Source organism: Mus caroli, unplaced genomic scaffold, assembly GCF_978045245.1.
Source record: "Mus caroli unplaced genomic scaffold, Mus_caroli_1 scaffold_10, whole genome shotgun sequence".
Lineage (NCBI taxonomy): Eukaryota > Metazoa > Chordata > Mammalia > Rodentia > Muridae > Mus > Mus caroli.
This window is the reverse complement of record NW_028227265.1, coordinates 108,437,259-108,455,242: the sequence shown is the minus strand read 5'-3', so window position 1 is coordinate 108,455,242 and position 17,984 is coordinate 108,437,259. Positions and strand designations below refer to the sequence as shown.

The following is a 17,984-nucleotide window of genomic DNA, read 5'->3' as shown; positions in this document are numbered from 1 at the left end:
GGTGGAGTGCTCTGACTATTTTGCAGCTTCAGTGGACTGGGGATAATCAGCAGAGAGATGTCAGCAAGGGTTCAGCATGTGTTCAGGCAAGACCCATGGAGGAAACATGGTATTTGGAGGTTATAAATAAGACTTGATGGACAGTGATGGGGGCTGAGCTAGGCTTGCCTATAAAGCTAGCTGTGCAACTAACTCTTCTTGGTCTCAAGGCTTAGTGATCTTCATTTCCCTGAGAGCTGAGATCTCCTGGCATTCCTGCTGGTGCCTCCTGCTGACTCCTGATGTGGATGAGGCCTGCCTATCTCTGCTAGGTAGTACCACTACTGCTGACTCCTGTTTACTATCCTGACTTTATCAAACTGGACTACTGATGCATCCTTGATGTGCTTGTAAGTAGATTGAGTGGTTCACTGCTAACCTTGTGAACTGAACTGTGGATTTCAAGACAACACACATAGGAGTTGCTCCAAAGAACCATTTCTAAATAGCTCCACTTCCAAAGCATCCTTTCTTCTCCACTACCTCAGGTAGGGGGTAGGCTAAAAGGGAGCTTAACACATTTAAGAATCATCATGAAAAATAAGGGTTGGAAAAAATAAAGTTACAGGGGACCTTGAGAAGAAAGTAGATTGAAGACACATGGTGGTATTAATAATCCCTGCATAAACCTTGAGATTCCACCTCACACCAGTCAGAATGGTTAAGATCAAAAATTCAGGTGACAGCAGATGCTGGCGAGGATGTGGAGAAAGAGGAACACTCCTTCATTGCTGGTGGGATTGCAAGCTTGTACAACCATTCTGGAAGTCAGTCTGGAGGTTCCTTAGAAAATTGGACATAAGACTACTGGAAGATCCAGCAATACCTCTGAGCATATACCCAGAAGAAGTTCCAACTGGTAATAAGAACACTTGCTCCACTATGTTCATAGCAGCCTTATTTATAATAGCCAGAAGCTGGAAAGAACCCATATGTCCCTCAACAGAGGAATGGATACAGAAACTGTGGTACATTTACACAATGGAGTACTACTCAGCTATTAAAAACAATGAATTTATGAAATTCTTGGACAAATGGATGTATCTGGAGGATATCATCCTTAGTGAGGTAACCCAATCACAAAAGAAGTCATTAGATATTCACTCACCGATAAGTGGATACTAGCCCAGAAACATAGAACACCCAAGATACAATTTGCAAAACACAAGAAAATCAAGAAGAGTGAAGACCAACATGTGAATACTTCATTCCTCCTTAGACTAGGGAACAAATTACCCATGAAAGGAGTTACAGAGACAAAGTTCGGAGCTAAGATGAAAGGATGGACTATCCAGAGACTACCCCACGCGGGGATCCATCCCATAATCAGCCACCAAACGCAGACACTATTGCATGTGCCAGCAAGATTTTGATGAAGGGACCCTGGTATACCTGTCTCGTATGAGGCTATGCCAGTGCCTGGCAAATACAGAAGTGGATGTTCACAGTCATCTATAAAATGGAACACAGGGCCCCCAAAGGAGAAGCTAGAGAGAGCACCCAAGGAGCTAAAGGGGTCTACAACCCTATAGGTGGAACAACAACATGAATTAACCAGTACCCCCAGAGCTCGTGTCTCTAGCTGCATATGTAGCAGAAGATGGCCTTGTCGGCCATCACTGGGAAGGGAGGCCCCTTGGTATTGCAAACGTTATATGCACCAGTACAGGGGAATGCCAGGGACAAGAAGTGGGAGTGGGTGGATAGGGGAGCACGGCGTGGGGAGGGTGTAGGGAACTTTCAGGATAGCATTTGAAATGTATATAAAGAAAATATCTAATATAAATAAATAAATAAATAAATAAATAAATAAATAAATAAATAAATTTTTGGAGACCCAGAGGCAGCTATGCTTTTAATTGAACAGTTGGTCTATGAACAGGCTATGCAGGACCGCAGAATGAGCCCTTACTGCAAATGGCTACTTTGTGGGATTAATGGAAGCTGTACAGATCTTAATCCCCTTGTTTTCTTAAAAGGAGGTGCTGTAGGAAAGGCCATTTACACTGGTCTCTCCAATTATACCCTGATTGGGGCATATGGACCAACAAAAAAATATATAATTCATACTGAAGAGATCTCTGGTTTAAATAAGACACAGATTAATCCAACCAGCTATATATAGACTCCAGTATGTGTCTATCCTCCCTTTTTGTTTATTTTGTCTAATGATTCATTTGAAAGCTGTGTAAATAATTCCTGTTGGATTTCTCAATGTTGGGATGTAACAAAGGACACCCGCGCCATGGGGGCCCGGATCCCACGTTGAATCCCTGTTCTGGTGGAAACACCCTCCACCTTATCCCTGTTTAGACAAAAAAAGAGATTTTGGCATTACTGCTGCCGTGATCATAGCAATTTCAGCCAGTGCAGCTGCTGCTACAGCTGCAGGGTATGCTATGACTAGTACAGTCCAAACAGGCACAAAATTAAATCAGCTTTCAGTCGATCTGACTGATGCCATCAATGTCCAAACTTCTGCTAGTGCCCAGTTGAAGGGAGGGCTGATGATTTTGAATCAGCGCCTTGACCTGGTTAAGGAACAGATAGGCATCCTATACCAGTTGGCCCAGTTGGGATGTGAAAGAAAATTGGGCACTCTGTGTATTACCAGTGTCCAATATGAAAATTTTACTCATGCAGCTAATCTGTCTAGACAGCTCTCCTTGTATCTTGCAGGAAATTGGTCCGAGGGGTTCAATGAGACTCTTGAGGCCCTGAGGGCGGCAGTTTTAAGGATCAACTCAACGCGAATGAACCTGTCATTGACAGAGGGCCTCTCCTCCTGGATTTCATCTGCATTTTCTTATTTTAAGGAATGGGTGGGGGTAGGTTTATTTGGTACTGTCATCTGCTGTGGACTTGTGTTCATGCTCTGGTTGGTTTGCAAGCTCAGAGCCTAACAAACACGTGATAAGGTCATGATAGCTCAAGAACTTGCTGCCATTGAACAAGGGGCCTCCCCCGAAATCTGGCTATCTATGATCAAGAATTAGTCGGCATTTGTCATTTTTTGGCTGGCCTCTTTTGTAGAGTTCACCCTAGGTCATTTAGTAGTTACTGTCACATAGCACTGCGGTATCCAGGGACGGGCAGCTTTCCTCATGCACAGATCAACCTAAGACACGGGGCCCGGTGGCGATAGGTTCCCTATGACGGGAAAGGCTGTGACATTAGAGGAACGACCTAAGACAGGAGCCACAGTGGGTGGACATAATTACACAGACCTAATCCAGCCTCATTTTAATAAAACAAAAAGGGGGAGATGTGGAGAGCCGAGCCGTGAGCAGTCACCATTATAAGATGGCGCTGGCTTCCGCTGTGCCTAACTAGTAAACAAGCCTTGTACACAGGTGCGAGAGTGAATTCACACCAAGTCACTGCCCATCTCGGGGCGTAGTAATGAGGTGATAGGTGAGCAATAAATCAGGTGCTGACACGCCACTCTGAGGGCTATATAAGCAGCACCATTTTCTGGGTTACTGTTCTTCACTCCTGAAGAAGCAATAAAGCTTGCTGCAGAAGAATCTGGTTGTCCAAGTGTGTTCTTGCTGGCAAGAACAATAGCTCAGGACAGTCTCTCTTAGTGAATTGATCATGTTCCAGTGGGAAATATAAAAATATATTGGCAGCATAAATTGGTCCAAATGGATTAAAGAAAAAAAAAAGAAATGAATTTGGGTGGATGTGGGATGAGTTTGCTAAGTGATGAGTATTATCCAAAAAGCCTAACCAGTAGTTGGAAAATTTCAAAGAACTAATAAAAATAGCCAAGAAGTATATTTTAAAGTGTTCAATATTCTCATCAGAGAAATGGAAATTAAAAGTTCTCAGAGGTTTCATCTATGCCTTGTCAGAATGATTAAGATCAAGAAAACAATTGTCCACAAGTGGGGGTGAGGATCTAGGGAAAGGGGAACCCTCAGGCACTGTTGGTGGGATTATAAGCTGGCACAGGAACTAAGGAAGTCAGTGTGGAGAATTCTTACAAAACTGCAGGGAAATCTCCATGGCACAGCTGTATCACTCCTTGGCAAATGCCCAACACACAGGGACCTCCCTCATAGTTACTTGCTCAACCATCTTCATTGCCTCTGGGATTTCAGCAGCTATAGAAAGGAAAGGACATAATGTCCTTCAACTGAAAAAATGGATCATGAAAATGTGGGTCTCATTTTTGAGGGTGAGTCTTATCTAATGAACAGAAGAATTGATAGAGAAGTAACTAGAGCAGAATGCCTTGTCTCTTTGTATCTAACCTCCTGAGCAACCTTGATATGACTGCTAAATGTAACCAAGACTTCCTTTTAAGGGATTCACTGAGGAGTCTGCTACAAGGATTAGAAGATTCCTTTCAAAGACACCTAGAAAACATCAAAGAAACATAAACACAGATGATTTTTCAGCAAGGAGTTTATGAGAGAAGGAATTGCAATCGAGGCTAAGCACAATGGGATCGTGAGGACCAAAAGCAAATGGTCATCTCAACCCAGATTCTATGTTCAGCTCAACAGCCTTTATGATATGTATTTGGAGCTTGGGTGGTGATTGCAGTTTTATTTTGCCTTTCTTTGCACAATGGCTGCTTCGGGCACTGGGGGCATGTGGGGCACACAGGGCACTTCTGGCACACTGGGAACTTCCAGCACCATGGAAACCTTCGGGCTGAGGACACAAACAAAGCATCAGGTATTAAGTAAGGAGGCCAGCAGTGTGTTAGTAAACAATCCTATGGAGATGTACTGTACATGGTACAGAGTAAGTTTGTTGTACTCGTGACATCACAGCCAGTACCATGACATGAGACATTTAACAAGTGTTGATCATGTACAGGACATGGCACCCACACCACATTTCTTCACAATTTCTGTGTTTTCCTGACAGAACACATTCATGCAATGGCATTTGGTTTCTAAGTCAATTTTTTTAAGCAAAACAGATTCTTCTTTCCTAACAAATTTATTAATCATGTATAAGAGGACTTATCAATATGTCCTATATTTTGAAGGTTTCTCACAGATAAATTTTTAAATGAAAAAACTTAACAGTGAGTTGACTCTCACTGTTACTTCTACTAATAAGACAAAAAAGATGTTAGAGGATCAAGACAAATACCTGAAACAGACTGTTCTAGACATGATTCCAGGCTCATCTTCAGTACTTCCTCAAGAGACACCAAGCCTCCATCACACTGGGTACCAGCACTCACCTGCATCTTGAAGACCAGAGCCTTCTGGGCCTCTAAAGGAGGCAGACACAGCCTGGTCTTCTTCCCCTGGCTGCTCCTCAACTTTAGTATCTTCATCTGTCTCTTGGATATGATTAGCCTGGACCTAGAAGGCCAGCAGGACAAGGGCAGAGAGGAGGACAAGTGTCTTCATGGCTGGGAGTCACCTGGAGGATTGATGAGCAGGAGCCCAGTGTGTCAAGAGTGTGGACCCAGACTGCATTTATAGGTAAAAGAACAGTCCACACTTAGAGAGGGCACTCTTTGGTGGGAACTGGAAGAGGCTGTTATCCTCAAGTTCCTTCCTCTGTCCTCCTGGCTTCCAACATGATATTGCTCTGTGTGTTCAGTGCCTCCCTCCCCACCCACTGATAATGATGAAGAGGCCTTGCCAACTTCCCCTGTTTCCCATCTGCTTGAGTATTTATCTCTCAGTGGTCAGGGAAGAAAATAGCTGGGCTTTGCCTAATTTAATAAATACATGAAGCAAAGGATTATTGGCTTTTGAACTTGGCGCCTGGGCCAGACCTTGACCAGGTGGACTGGACAGTCAGTTCTTTTCATGATTTGGGGTATTGCCAGTCACCCCCAGGAAGGAAGATTTTGTGAGTCTTCTCCTATGGGACCATGAAACTAAAATGGCCTTATGTCACCAATGAATTGAGTTCAAGACAGAGTTTTTCAGAGGGAAGCTAGAGTGGGTTGTTCTGAAGAAGTCAGAGTGACAGAAAATATATCATAAGAGTGTGCTCTGGGAGCCTCTTCACTCCTGGGAACCATCCAGTGACATGCCTTGGGTCCTATATGAGATCTTATAGGAACTTTTTTCTTTTGGAAAATGAGATCAGGAAAGACATCATTTTTTTCTCCTGCCTTAAATTATTCATAGTAATTGCTATCTCTGAGTCTATTTTTAAAAACCAAAGTCCTCTTCCAATTGTTTGAATTTAGTTGTTTTTGAGCTCTTCTAATACATAGGAAAATCCTAGTGTCTGTCATTATATGGCTATATGCATAAAATACTTATACAGATCCCACAGAGCTTAAAGGCAACAGTAATTTTGCTTTTCTTTTGCAATAATCATGCACACCCTATCTGTGACAGTTGATCAGGCTGCTGACTTTCAGAAAGCCTATATGACAAATATCCTTGTTTCTTCGATTTCTTTACAAGATGTTACTCACTGGTGGTTCTTTTATGCTCATTCTGCATCTCCAAGCCTATCCAACAATTTTTAGAATAGTCCTACAATTCACATGATTGACTCTGAGTCTTTTGGTTATATCTAAGGTGTGATACAAGCTGCTCATACAGAGTACCAAGAATGAAGAGAAATTAAATTACTGCTCATCTTGAGACCTAGAAGTTACATGCCATTTACCCATGGTGCTTTGAGGATTAGTCAAGATTCTTTGAAAAGCAAGTGTCAGACTCCTAAAACAAACTGTTTTAAACAAAACCCTGACACCAGGTAGTAGCAAATGCAAAGATGAGCACAATTTCCAGATGTAAAGTAAAATGAAGAAGCTCAAATGATGCTGCTGCCCTGGTCCACACTCTTCACTTATTATAGCCCTACTTTAGATGGATGCACTCACAAAGACATCTCTCATGTGATAAAGTTATATATTCTTCTGAAGCAATCTCAGTCAGGCAGTGACATAATACTTCAAGAAGGAATATCAATGAGTCCATGTAATGAGAAATAAAGTAAAAATCAAAGAGAAAGGCTGTTCAAGAGAAAAATATCAAAACAACAAGAGCAAGAAACTGTGCACAAGGAAAGCCAGCAACTGAAATGAAACAAATAAAAATTAAGAGGGCTTAGTGGGTGAGAAGCTACAACAAGGCCTGGAAAACAGAGTTCAAGTCTCAGGCACTACAGAGTGGAAAGAGTAAACAGACTGCCACTAGCTGTCCACTGACCTCCACATGAGTTCTGTGGCACCTGAGTTCTCCCTACTCATACAATAAGGAAATAAATATAAAACAAATTTTAAGAAAATAATAACCTTCACAAGAGAAACTTCCCCTGATTTAGTTATAGAAAATATGCATTTGTCCAAAGAAAGGTCCCCTAGTTTAGCCTAATCCCAGAGTCTCAAGCAATTCATTTTTCCTGGCCTTGGACAAACATTGAGGAACTACCAGCTTATATAATAACCGAGAATTGCTGTAGGATGTGATGCTCAGAAGACATGTCCCCAATGAAATCACATCACACCATCAACATGGTATTTTCCACAAGTTCCACCCAGGGGCCAGAAGACATCACTTATTGCTACAGAGGACCTCTGAAGAAATTGCAGTGAGCAACCTGTGATATCATGAAAAAAATACACTATAGAAGCCCAAGTTCTTTTGAAAATATCCCACTCATCACAGAACCTTCAAATAGACAACACATGCTTACTGGCTTATAGCAGCCAACTCTGTGACAGGCCCATGTGACAGCTTCTGACTGGGACTCTGCACCCCGTGTGGAGAGCGGGAAACAAAGACAAAAGTGTGTACATGTTTTCATAAACACACATGTTTTCATAATTAGAATTGCACTAGACTAAATTAGTCCCTAAATGTGCACCTTTAAAAGAAAGGATGATTGTCTCCATTGTCTGAGTATGTTCCTCAGCCCAGTAAGCTCATCACACTTCCCATCAACTATTCTTCATCATAGTCTTCTGGTGAGAAATACCTGCACATTACACTGTCAGACCTTTACTAGTTTTCTTCTCATTATCATTAATATCTGGAAGGTACTACATCAGTTCTCAGATCATCCAAGGCTCATATATCCTTACATGTAACATCTTTTACCCTAATTTGTAAAACTGCTTATTTGATGTGATGTCTCTTTAACAAGCAGGTGGATTTCATAAAATTATTGAGGTATTTGAAACTAGGAGACATATCCCCCATTAGTTTAATAAATAGACACATTCCATATTGGATAAAACATTTAAATGCTATGGATCTTGAATACTTCTTACAAAAAGTAAGAAGACTAAGTTTTTCATTTATTGGAGAGCTGGAACAGCTTTGTGTTGTAACTTCATAGAAACCATAATAATTTCAAACTTGTGTTTGAAACTTGTGCAGGCAGCATTCTCAAGGTATCTAATATGTACAGTGAGTTTATATTAGCTGATACTTACTAAATGCTAAGATCTTTTCTCTCTGGATAAGAGGTTTTCACAATAACTCAATAAAGTAACCAAGTTCATTGACCAATGTTTTCTGGGTTTGTAAAGGAACTTTAAAGAGGTAAACTGCAATACTCAAAAGACACTAAAGATTAGACAACAGGGATGTGGCCAAATCTCTTGTACTTTACTGCTATCCCATATGCTACCTTAACTTCTGTGTTTCAGAGTGATGTCATTTATTGGAATTATTTGTGTTACCTGCCTAGAACTTGATAGGAGACCAAGGTTCAAAGACATCGCTTGACAGATGGTCTTCCTACTACTTCTCCTTGGTCTCTACCTCTGCTAATTATCTCACTTAAGATTTGATGTAAAATTACCAATAAATAACCCCTATTCTCTAGAAATATCTGAAGAAAGGGTGTTGTTGTTTTTTGCTAGTTATCACAAGTAATAACTCACATAAATGATCCCTACTACAGAAATAGAGTAGATTATTAAGAGTAACTTCGAGATATGTTGAGTTTTTGCACTCTGGCTTGTGATAGAAAACACATACAGAAATGAACACCCCACCTGTCTTAGAGTCCAGGATATAGTGCAGGAGAGCATAAGAATAAACAAGTTCTCAAGCTGTAACCCGTCTTTCTCAGCACTTCCTATGGGTCAGCAGAGTCCTAAGGCCTGTGAGGAAGGAAGAGTGATAGCCCTCCCATGTGCACAAGTGTGTCATGTGTAAGATTCGACGGTTCAGAGTCCACTGGAGGTTAACGTCCATTCTTTTTTTGGCCATGTTTGAATATATGGTGATGCTTGAACAAGATTTAATACAAGGAGAAATAGCAATGGACTACAGAGAACTTAATTTTTCCAACATCACTTCAGTGTCTCTGACCCACCTGATTCATCCACAGCCCTATTTCCCAACATCTCCTTTGGCATTCACATGTGACATCGCATTTTGGAACATTAAAGGTCCTGAACACACGCTCTATGAAAAGGTAGAACATCCTCAGTTGTGGCAATTGGTGGTAAGAAATGTAACACTGACTCAACCACAGGATGGGGGAGAAATTTTGCTAATGCCACTAAAACACAAAAGCTTGAGTTTTGCATATTTAAATGGAAAACAAGAAAACTCAAAAATATTATCAAAGAAAATCAAATATCAGGTTGTTTGGAACAGCAAACAAAACTGGACAAAGGAAAATGTTAATCTTGAAGGAGATTTTTAACATATGCTTCAAAGAGACAATTTCTAGACTTTTTGAACAGCATCTAAAGATTAATTAGAGAAAATGTGTGCCTAGAAAGATGGCTTAGAGGTAGAGAATATTGGGTGTCCTTGTAGAAGATATAGGTTCAGTTCTAACACCCACATAGCAGCTCACAGCATTCTGGACCTCCAGTTCTAAGGGATTGGGCTTCCTGCTCTCCACAGACAATAGCCACACACATACATACAGTCAGGCAAATCACTTATAAAACAAAAATAAGTGAATCTTCCTTTTTAAAAATGAAAATGAAATGTGCCAACTAATCTCTCAATGGAGCATTTGATCAAACACAAGCGCACACACTTCTGGTGTCAAAGCATGAGAAAAATGAACTGTTATAATACTGAAATATCAATTTTATCTATCAGATTAGGATGAGGAATATTAAAAAAAATTATAGCACTTGTATCAATCTGCAGTAAAACCATAAATTCCAGCAGACAGTAAATTCACAAAGCAAAAAACTGCTTTTCCCCCAAGGCACAATAAACCTAGTAGTATGTAAATGACTGCATGCAATTCCACAGACAGAGGATTCTGGTCTCTACCTTCTCTGGAGTGCATGAGTAGGTGTCTTTCCTCAAGTGAGATAAGCTAATGCTACCAGGGCTTGGGTAGAAACAAAAAAGAGAACATAAAGCAATAAGAAAATGAAAAGATGGTGCAGACCAACTTTGATTGCTGTACTTAAAACAGACATACTTCTCTAAGGATATATTGTGCTGATTCAGCATTCTCTGGGACTTTAATGACCAGTTCTGTACTGGATACTGGTAGGAAGGGTACAGTGTGAAAATATGTAATAAAAATCCTTCATATGAGCACAGTGGCCTTTTGAGCATGCATACTTTAGAAAATGCTACTGAGATCAACTCTGTGATGATTAGGAAAGATAATAATGTGTCTAAAATATAAAGTGTGCTTCTTAACTCATAAATCAAAATCTACAGATGTATTCAAGAGGTCAGGTCCATTTGTACATGTATATATTTGTGTGTGTGTGTGTGTGTGTGTGTGTGTGTGTGTGTGTGTGTCTGTGTGTGTCTGTGTGTGTCTGTGTGTGTCTGTGTGTGTCTGTGTGTGTCTGTGTGTGTCTGTGTGTCTGTGTGTCTGTGTGTCTGTGTGTGTCTGTGTGTGTGTGTGAAGTTTTATATGAGTGTAAAATACTATTCTCGCTGGTTAGCTAACCGTGGTACAAAACTGTATATAGAAATATTTTAACAAATGAATAGTATTAATTAACACATAAATATGAGCTGGCACTTGTGACAGGGGGACTCCATACAGAGAATGAAAACAGCAGGAAGTTCTGTAACTTTTGGTGTGTATGTACTGTGAGAAATGGGATGAAACATATAGAGAACAGTGGTCATGTATGACATGATGGCACTTCTTAATAATGGGTACTAGCTTATAACCCTCTCTACATTGTAGATGTTATCTCTTGTAGATCAGTACTCATTTTCTGAAAGTAAAAACATTGCAGAATCTCGGACATGTGGAATGACGCATGGCTTGAGGGTCCCAAGTATAGAGATGCTCCTGGACCACACTCTTGTGCGATGTGTTCTGATACTTTGGCTTCTACAGAACAACTTACTCTAGCTTCGTTCTTACAAACACTGTCTCTTAAACTCAGTTCACTAGGGGCACAATAAGGCCATCTTACTTTCTCTATAATGGCCCCAAGTAGGGGATTCACAAAGTTACCCCTCATGAGGATGATTGATAATACCTGAATCATGCAAAGAACTGACTCTCCAGTCTTCCTGGTCAAGGTCTGATCCACACTTTCTAGAAGCACAAGCTCCAAGTCCAAAAGTTAAAAATCTTTTGTTCCATGAGCATATTAAATTAGGCAGTGCCCAGCTGTTTTTTTTCCCTGACCATTGAGAGGTAAATACTCAAGCAAATGGGAAACAGGAGAAGATAGCAAGGTCCCTTCATCATTATCAGTGGGAGGGGTGGTGTCACTGAAAACACAGAGCAAAATCATGATGGTAGCCTTGGGGACAGAGAAACATCAAAGGGAACTTGAGGGTAACAGCCTCTCCAACTTCCCATCAAAGAGTGCCTTCTCTAGGTGTAGACCTTTCTCTGTCCTATAAATGCAGGCTGGATAATCACTCTCCACACATTGAGCTCCTGCTCACCAATCCTCCAGGTGACTCCCAGCCATGAAGACACTTGTCCTCCTCTCTGCCCTCGTCCTGCTGGCCTTCCAGGTCCAGGCTGATCCTATCCAAAACACAGATGAAGAGACTAAAACTGAGGAGCAGCCAGGGGAAGAGGACCAGGCTGTGTCTGTCTCCTTTGGAGACCCAGAAGGATCTGCTCTTCAAGAGGAATGTGAGTACTGGTGCCCAGTGTGATGGATGCTTGCAGTCTCCTGAGGGAGGGATGAAGATGAGCCCTAGAATCCTGGTAGAGTAATGTGGCTCTCTGGCAATACTATTTTAATTCCTTTTATATTCATAACAGTAACAGCGAGAGTAAATTAACCCTAATTGAAATTCTTTCTCATAAGGCTTTTACTGTAAAAGATACACATGGGAATTTCAACAATCAGAGCACTCCAATACTCTGAGTAGATGCTTCTAGAACAGGACTAGTCTTGGGTATTAGTAGAAAATATTTTTCATGGAAAGGAACTTTGAATCAATTTAACAGTATACTAAAGTGTCTACACAGTGACAAAAGGAACACAGAAATTAAAGACACATCAGAATGGCTCTCAAGTGCGTGATCAACACCCTTGAAGTGCATTATTGGTTGAGATGTCCATGCTGAAGGCTGTATCATGGCCAATACAGCACATTCATGCTGTATCACAGATCCCCATAGGATCATATACTATTACATGCTGCCAACCTCAAAATTTAATGCCTGATTCTTTTTGTGTCTCCAGCGTTGAGAGATCTGGTATGCTATTGTAGAAAAAGAGGCTGCAAAAGAAGAGAACGCATGAATGGGACCTGCAGAAAGGGTCATATAATGTACACGCTCTGCTGCCGCTGAACATGAAGACCACAGAGGACAAGACGACCAAAGGCTCTGAGGCCACTGATGCTGGGGCCTGATGACCACTTCTCAATAAATTGTTCGCAATATGCTTCCTGTGTGTTTACCTTCTTTCAATGTATGCTACAAGGCTCAGTCAAGACTCTGTATATAAAGTACCAGGAACTTCAAAGAAACCTTTGCTGATGAATGAATACTTTAATTTTTTACTTGCAAAATACAGGCTCCAAATAATATCAATTTAATGATGACTCTAGTTTCAGACACAAAATATGTACAAAATTCTCATGGTCCTCACATATGCCACTCCAGACTTTTGACTCTTCCTTTAGGAGTCTTGACTCACTCTCAAAGACAATGCCTATATTTTAAGAAAAAGTACCACTTTGGGTTTCAGGTTTACACAGTTCTAAAATGTTATTTTTTAGAGAGCTATTGTATCCTTAAAAAAATGTTGAAGTTTCAATGAACCAGACCTGATTTATGCTTCTGGCTTTTAAGTCATGCGTTTTTTTCTTTTTTCTTTTTTTTGGCTCTGTGGATACAGCTTTTATCAATATTAGAAAAAGTTAGTCAGAGACAGAATGGGTAGGATGAAAAGCAGGGCATCCGACACTATGATCTGCATGTAATCTGCAGTATCTACAGTCATACAGGATAGAATACATTTTCTATACAGAAAACATCTTCATATACAAAATGTGTACATGTCTAATGACTGCAGTGTGCTCTACAAGATACACTCAAGTGACTTACCCTACAGCTTTGAAGGGCTTAATGCAGCTTGGCAGAGATACCCAAGATAAATAAAGAATTCAGTAGGCAGTTCTAGCAGAATGGGTCTCCAGGGATGGTACAGGGTGCTAAGAGTCAGGCTCTAAATCATCACACACTCCTTCAGGGAAAACCATGTCCTGAGGAAAGGACACCAGGGGTGGTGTCCTCTAGATTTCAGATTCTAGTAGCACAGATGATGTGGGTTCCCAGGAGTCATACCTGTGGGCATTCAACAGTGATGATACCATGCTAGGAGAATTGAATACTCCATATTACTTTGAGGAAGAAAGGATGCTAGAAGCATCTTGTTTGGTATTTTATAGCAACCATGACAAATACCAGCTCCACCAAGCTGGGAGAGAAAGTCTAACTCTAGCCATTATAACTCTTTTAGCCTCAAATATTACAGAATTCCAATTAGAGGATTGCAAACAGAAGGCAGTTATTACAGTCCCACAAGGCATTTCAGTCTTTAAGTCACTTTTGACCTGGGCAAAATAAATGCAATAATTAAGTCAATGTGGGCCATCCTTCTAAAATGTAATTATCTGAGGATATAGGTTCTCTGTTTCCAGGAACAGTTAGCATAACTCCAGTAAGTGTCAATCAGCAAACACGTGACAAAGTCATATTGGTCAACCTGCCTTCTAACATTCTACAAACTCTCTCCACTAGCTCACAGAGCTAAAAGACTCTTTTGTCTTTGTCTCCAGAGTTTATTCTGACACCTCTCCCTGTTGCAAATTCTTGACCCTGGATGCAATAAGCTCATGTATTCTTCCTTCCTCCTTTTACAATTTGGGGTAAAATTTTCTTGTAAAATGCAAGGTTTCATTGTTTTTAATCTAACCTATTCTAGTGGTAAAAATTCTAGATGCATATTTGGAAGGCTTTAGGCATGTATGTTCACATTGAGAAATGATTATGTTGGGGAAGTAGCATATCTGTCACCTCAGATATTTATAATTTTGTTATGGTGAAACACCTAAATTCTACTGTACTACGTGTTTTGAAATACATAATTCATTATTATTTATATCCATGTTGTTGGGTAATAATTCACCAAAACTCACTGCTCCTACCTAAATGTAATTCTGTACCCATTGGCCAATCTTCCCTCAGCATTCCTTCACCTTGATAGAGTCTAGTAGCAAGTATTCTATTCTCACCTGCCATTAAATTACTTTTTTTTCATTAAATTGCTTTTTATCTTGGATATGTGAGAACATGTTGTTCTGCACTTTGTGTGTCTCGGTAATACACAGTGTCCCCAGGTACCATCTCAGATATTGAAAATTCCATCTTTCTATGGATGAGTAGTGTTCCACTATGAACACACATAAACACACAAACACAGAGAGAGAGAGAGAGAGAGAGAGAGAGAGAGAGAGAGAGAGAGAGAGACAGACAGACAGACAGACACACAGACACACAGACACACAGACACACAGACACAGACACAGACAGAGGGACAGAGACACACAGAGACAGACAGAGACAGACAGACAGACAGAAAGACAGAGAAACACACACAAACAGACACACACACAGAGTGCTAATATATGTGTACCACATTCTCTTTATCCACTCACCTACTGAGATATATCTCTTGGCAATAATGTATAATATACAGATCTATAATATACAAAGATATATCTTCAGCATAAAGAGTTATTTGAAAGTTTGGTTTTCTGAACTCTTCTACAACCAGAAACAGAATATAAGGGATTAAGAGATCATATTTTTCTGTGCTTTACCAACTTTCCTTTGCAACTCAAAGTTCCACAGATCATTTAAGAAACTAGCAGGTAAGAGCAAAAGATTCTCCAGTCTAATGTTGCCCAGATGGTCACCTTCCCATCTTAATACTTTGACCCTTTAGGCAACAGTTACCCTCTCCTCACTCTCTTCAACTCTCAACCAATGAGCACATGCCCACACACTTGCCAGTGCCTAGATTCTCCCTGGTATGGGTGTTAATCTAAAGTTCCTGGTTTGTAACCTATTCCTCTGCCTTCCTGCCTCCTGATGTGGAAGACTCGGGTTTTTTGAGAATTTCCCTGAATAAAGCTGTGCTTGAGAGTCAGCTGGAAACTCTGATGCACAGGGTATACCCAGAACATTTCTACCCAGCTCTTTCTTGTAAGATGCTCTGGATTAGAAATGATCACACTTCCCATATATCTTAATTAGAGTGTTAGATTTGGGTTCAGGATCCACCTCTGCTTCAGCATTTTCACACAATTTCTTGAGAACCATAAAGAGGAATTCTGATTAGCAAAACTGGTTGATTCAGAAAATAAAAGTGTTGCCCTGCCTTTTTTTTCTCTTTCTTTTCCTGATGAATCTAATATGGTGGCACAGAGAATGAAGGGCTGTTCTAGAAAGGCTTTGTAGTCTGAAATTCTAGAAAAATAACAAACACTTGCTAGTCTTTCTCATGTTCTAGCAATCACCAAGGCCATACAGTCCACCCCACTAAATCTCTCCCCATGGACAGAGACCTGAACCTCACTTGGGTTGCACACTAATCTAGCACCCACATAGTAGAAAACTGGATAAACAAAGATTAAGAAGTTATTCATCAAAGCAACAAGAGTATAGAATATTATGCCCCATATCTAGGACTTGTTTTCAGACCCATTCTTGAGAAACTAGCTGAAAAGATGAATTCCCCACTTCATCAATGCATTGACAAAGCCAAGGTTGATATTCAGAATAATCCACACGAGTCACACATTCTCTCAATGTGTATGTAAATGGATACACTCCACTTTGCTACTGCCCTGTAAAATATCATTGCCAGAAGAAATGGATTTCAAACAACAAACACACACAATGTGTTCCAACTCATATGTATCATTTGGACATTGGTCAGTGTCATGGGAACAGAGATGTGTGGTTCTCTAGGATTTAGAGAGTTTACTGCAGAAAAACTCTCCAGCATGGTTGGCAAATCAGTACTGGTGTTAGAAGGGAGTTGAGACTGGCTGTGAGCTGAGACCAGATGAGCAGAGTACATCATCCATTGTTGCTCAGGAGGGAGAGGTCATCATCGACCTGTCTAAAGCAGAGTGGATTTTGATGATGAATATTTGTAAACATTATAAACCAAAACATTTTTTCCCAAGAGAACTGCCCATACATATTTCAGGTCTATCAGTATAAGGAGCCTCAGTTCATTCCCTGTGGTTCTCTAAACAAGACTCAGATTTCCTCACAGTATGGCAAATGTGTTCCAGTGTGAACATCTGCCTTAGTCCATTTTGTCTTGTATAACAGGAGTACACATACTAAGTCATATAATAATTGCGTTATGCATAGCAGATGGTACCAATTTCCTGCAGTTCTGAGGATTATGCAGTCTCAGATGAATGTGTCAAAAGATTTACTATGTGGTAGTGGTCCATTTACTGGTTTATAAATGACATTTTCAGAACATGTCAGCCCCTGTAAAAAGGACTAAGGAGTTCCCTGAGTCTCTTTTATAAGAGAACCACCCTATCCCTGAAGGCTCTTCCCTTTTATCCGAATCCCCTGCCAGAAGACTCCACTTGTGAATGTCATAACCTTTGGGAATATGATTGCCATACAATAATTTTAGTAGGACTTAGCCATTCTGGCCACAGCAGCATCTAGGAAGGAGAATATGAAATATTAAGACATCAAATCTTGGCAACAAATACAGCATGTTGACATGGGTGAGATTTTGCTACTGGTCAAGAAATGACCAAGTTTGTGCTCAAGATTAGCTAGGACAAACCTGCATTCTGATAGCAGAGTCAGAGGATTTGAGGTCATCTCAAAGCACTGTTTTCACTCTTAGGAACTATATGGTAGAAAGTCAGTGCATCTCCAGAATGGAATGTCCATTCTGATCATGCCGTGCCTAATATTGCCTTCATAAATGGCCAGTACTGGTTTAGGCATGATGCCTCCAAGCACACATCACTTCCTAACACTAGCAAGACCCATCTCCCTACCTACCATCTGCCTATTCGGTGAGACATTCAAAAGACATTATGTCTCAAGGGAAATTAGCATAAGAGTTTTGCCCATATGTCTCTAGAGAACTGTTTAGCCTTATTTAGTGGCCAAGAAACATTGCATGCTGTCCTTTCAGATAATGACTTGATAAATATACTTCTTTTTTTTTTTAATCAAACAAGTTTAATTCGTTTCCTTTTCACAGCACATTTACACTTCTGTTGGGATACATCATCACATCCACTCGGTTACTTCTAAAGCATTTTATGGTAATACATTACTATACAATAAAACAAAATTGGAATCATTATAGGTGGTACAGAGAACCCACCACCCCCTGATGGACTGGGAACTGACAGAGAGCTTATAGACTGGTTGCAACTACAAGGAGTGGATGCAAATACAATAGAAAAGGTAAATTTCTAAATCAAAGTATTCCTATGATATTGTTGAAAAGCTGCTTATCCATACATTGAATCTTTCAGATTGTTGAAGAGGATTATACACTT

The 17,984-nt window shown here is 40.4% G+C and overlaps 2 protein-coding genes and 1 pseudogene across 3 annotated transcripts; 2 read left to right on the top strand and 1 right to left on the bottom strand.

The window, feature by feature from the left end:
- Nucleotides 1–17,984, top strand: part of LOC147002492 (neutrophil antibiotic peptide NP-2-like) — a 100,941-nt pseudogene that overhangs the window by 77,874 nt on the left and 5,083 nt on the right.
- Nucleotides 4,547–5,420, bottom strand: LOC110289223 (alpha-defensin 29). The gene is given in 2 exon segments (XM_021155367.2): nucleotides 4,547–4,704; nucleotides 5,249–5,420. Coding segments are annotated over 2 exon segments (330 nt in total).
- On the top strand, nucleotides 11,868–12,708 carry LOC110288025 (alpha-defensin 3). 2 transcript variants are annotated; one of them, XM_085844337.1, is made up of 2 exons: nucleotides 11,868–12,039; nucleotides 12,599–12,708. In XM_085844337.1, exons 1-2 carry the CDS (start codon nucleotides 11,868–11,870, stop codon nucleotides 12,706–12,708), a joined length of 282 nt encoding a protein of 93 aa, XP_085700463.1. The 2 variants fall into 2 exon arrangements, with proteins under 2 accessions (XP_085700463.1, XP_085700464.1); XM_085844338.1 differs by having other exon boundaries at nucleotides 11,868–12,043; nucleotides 12,606–12,708.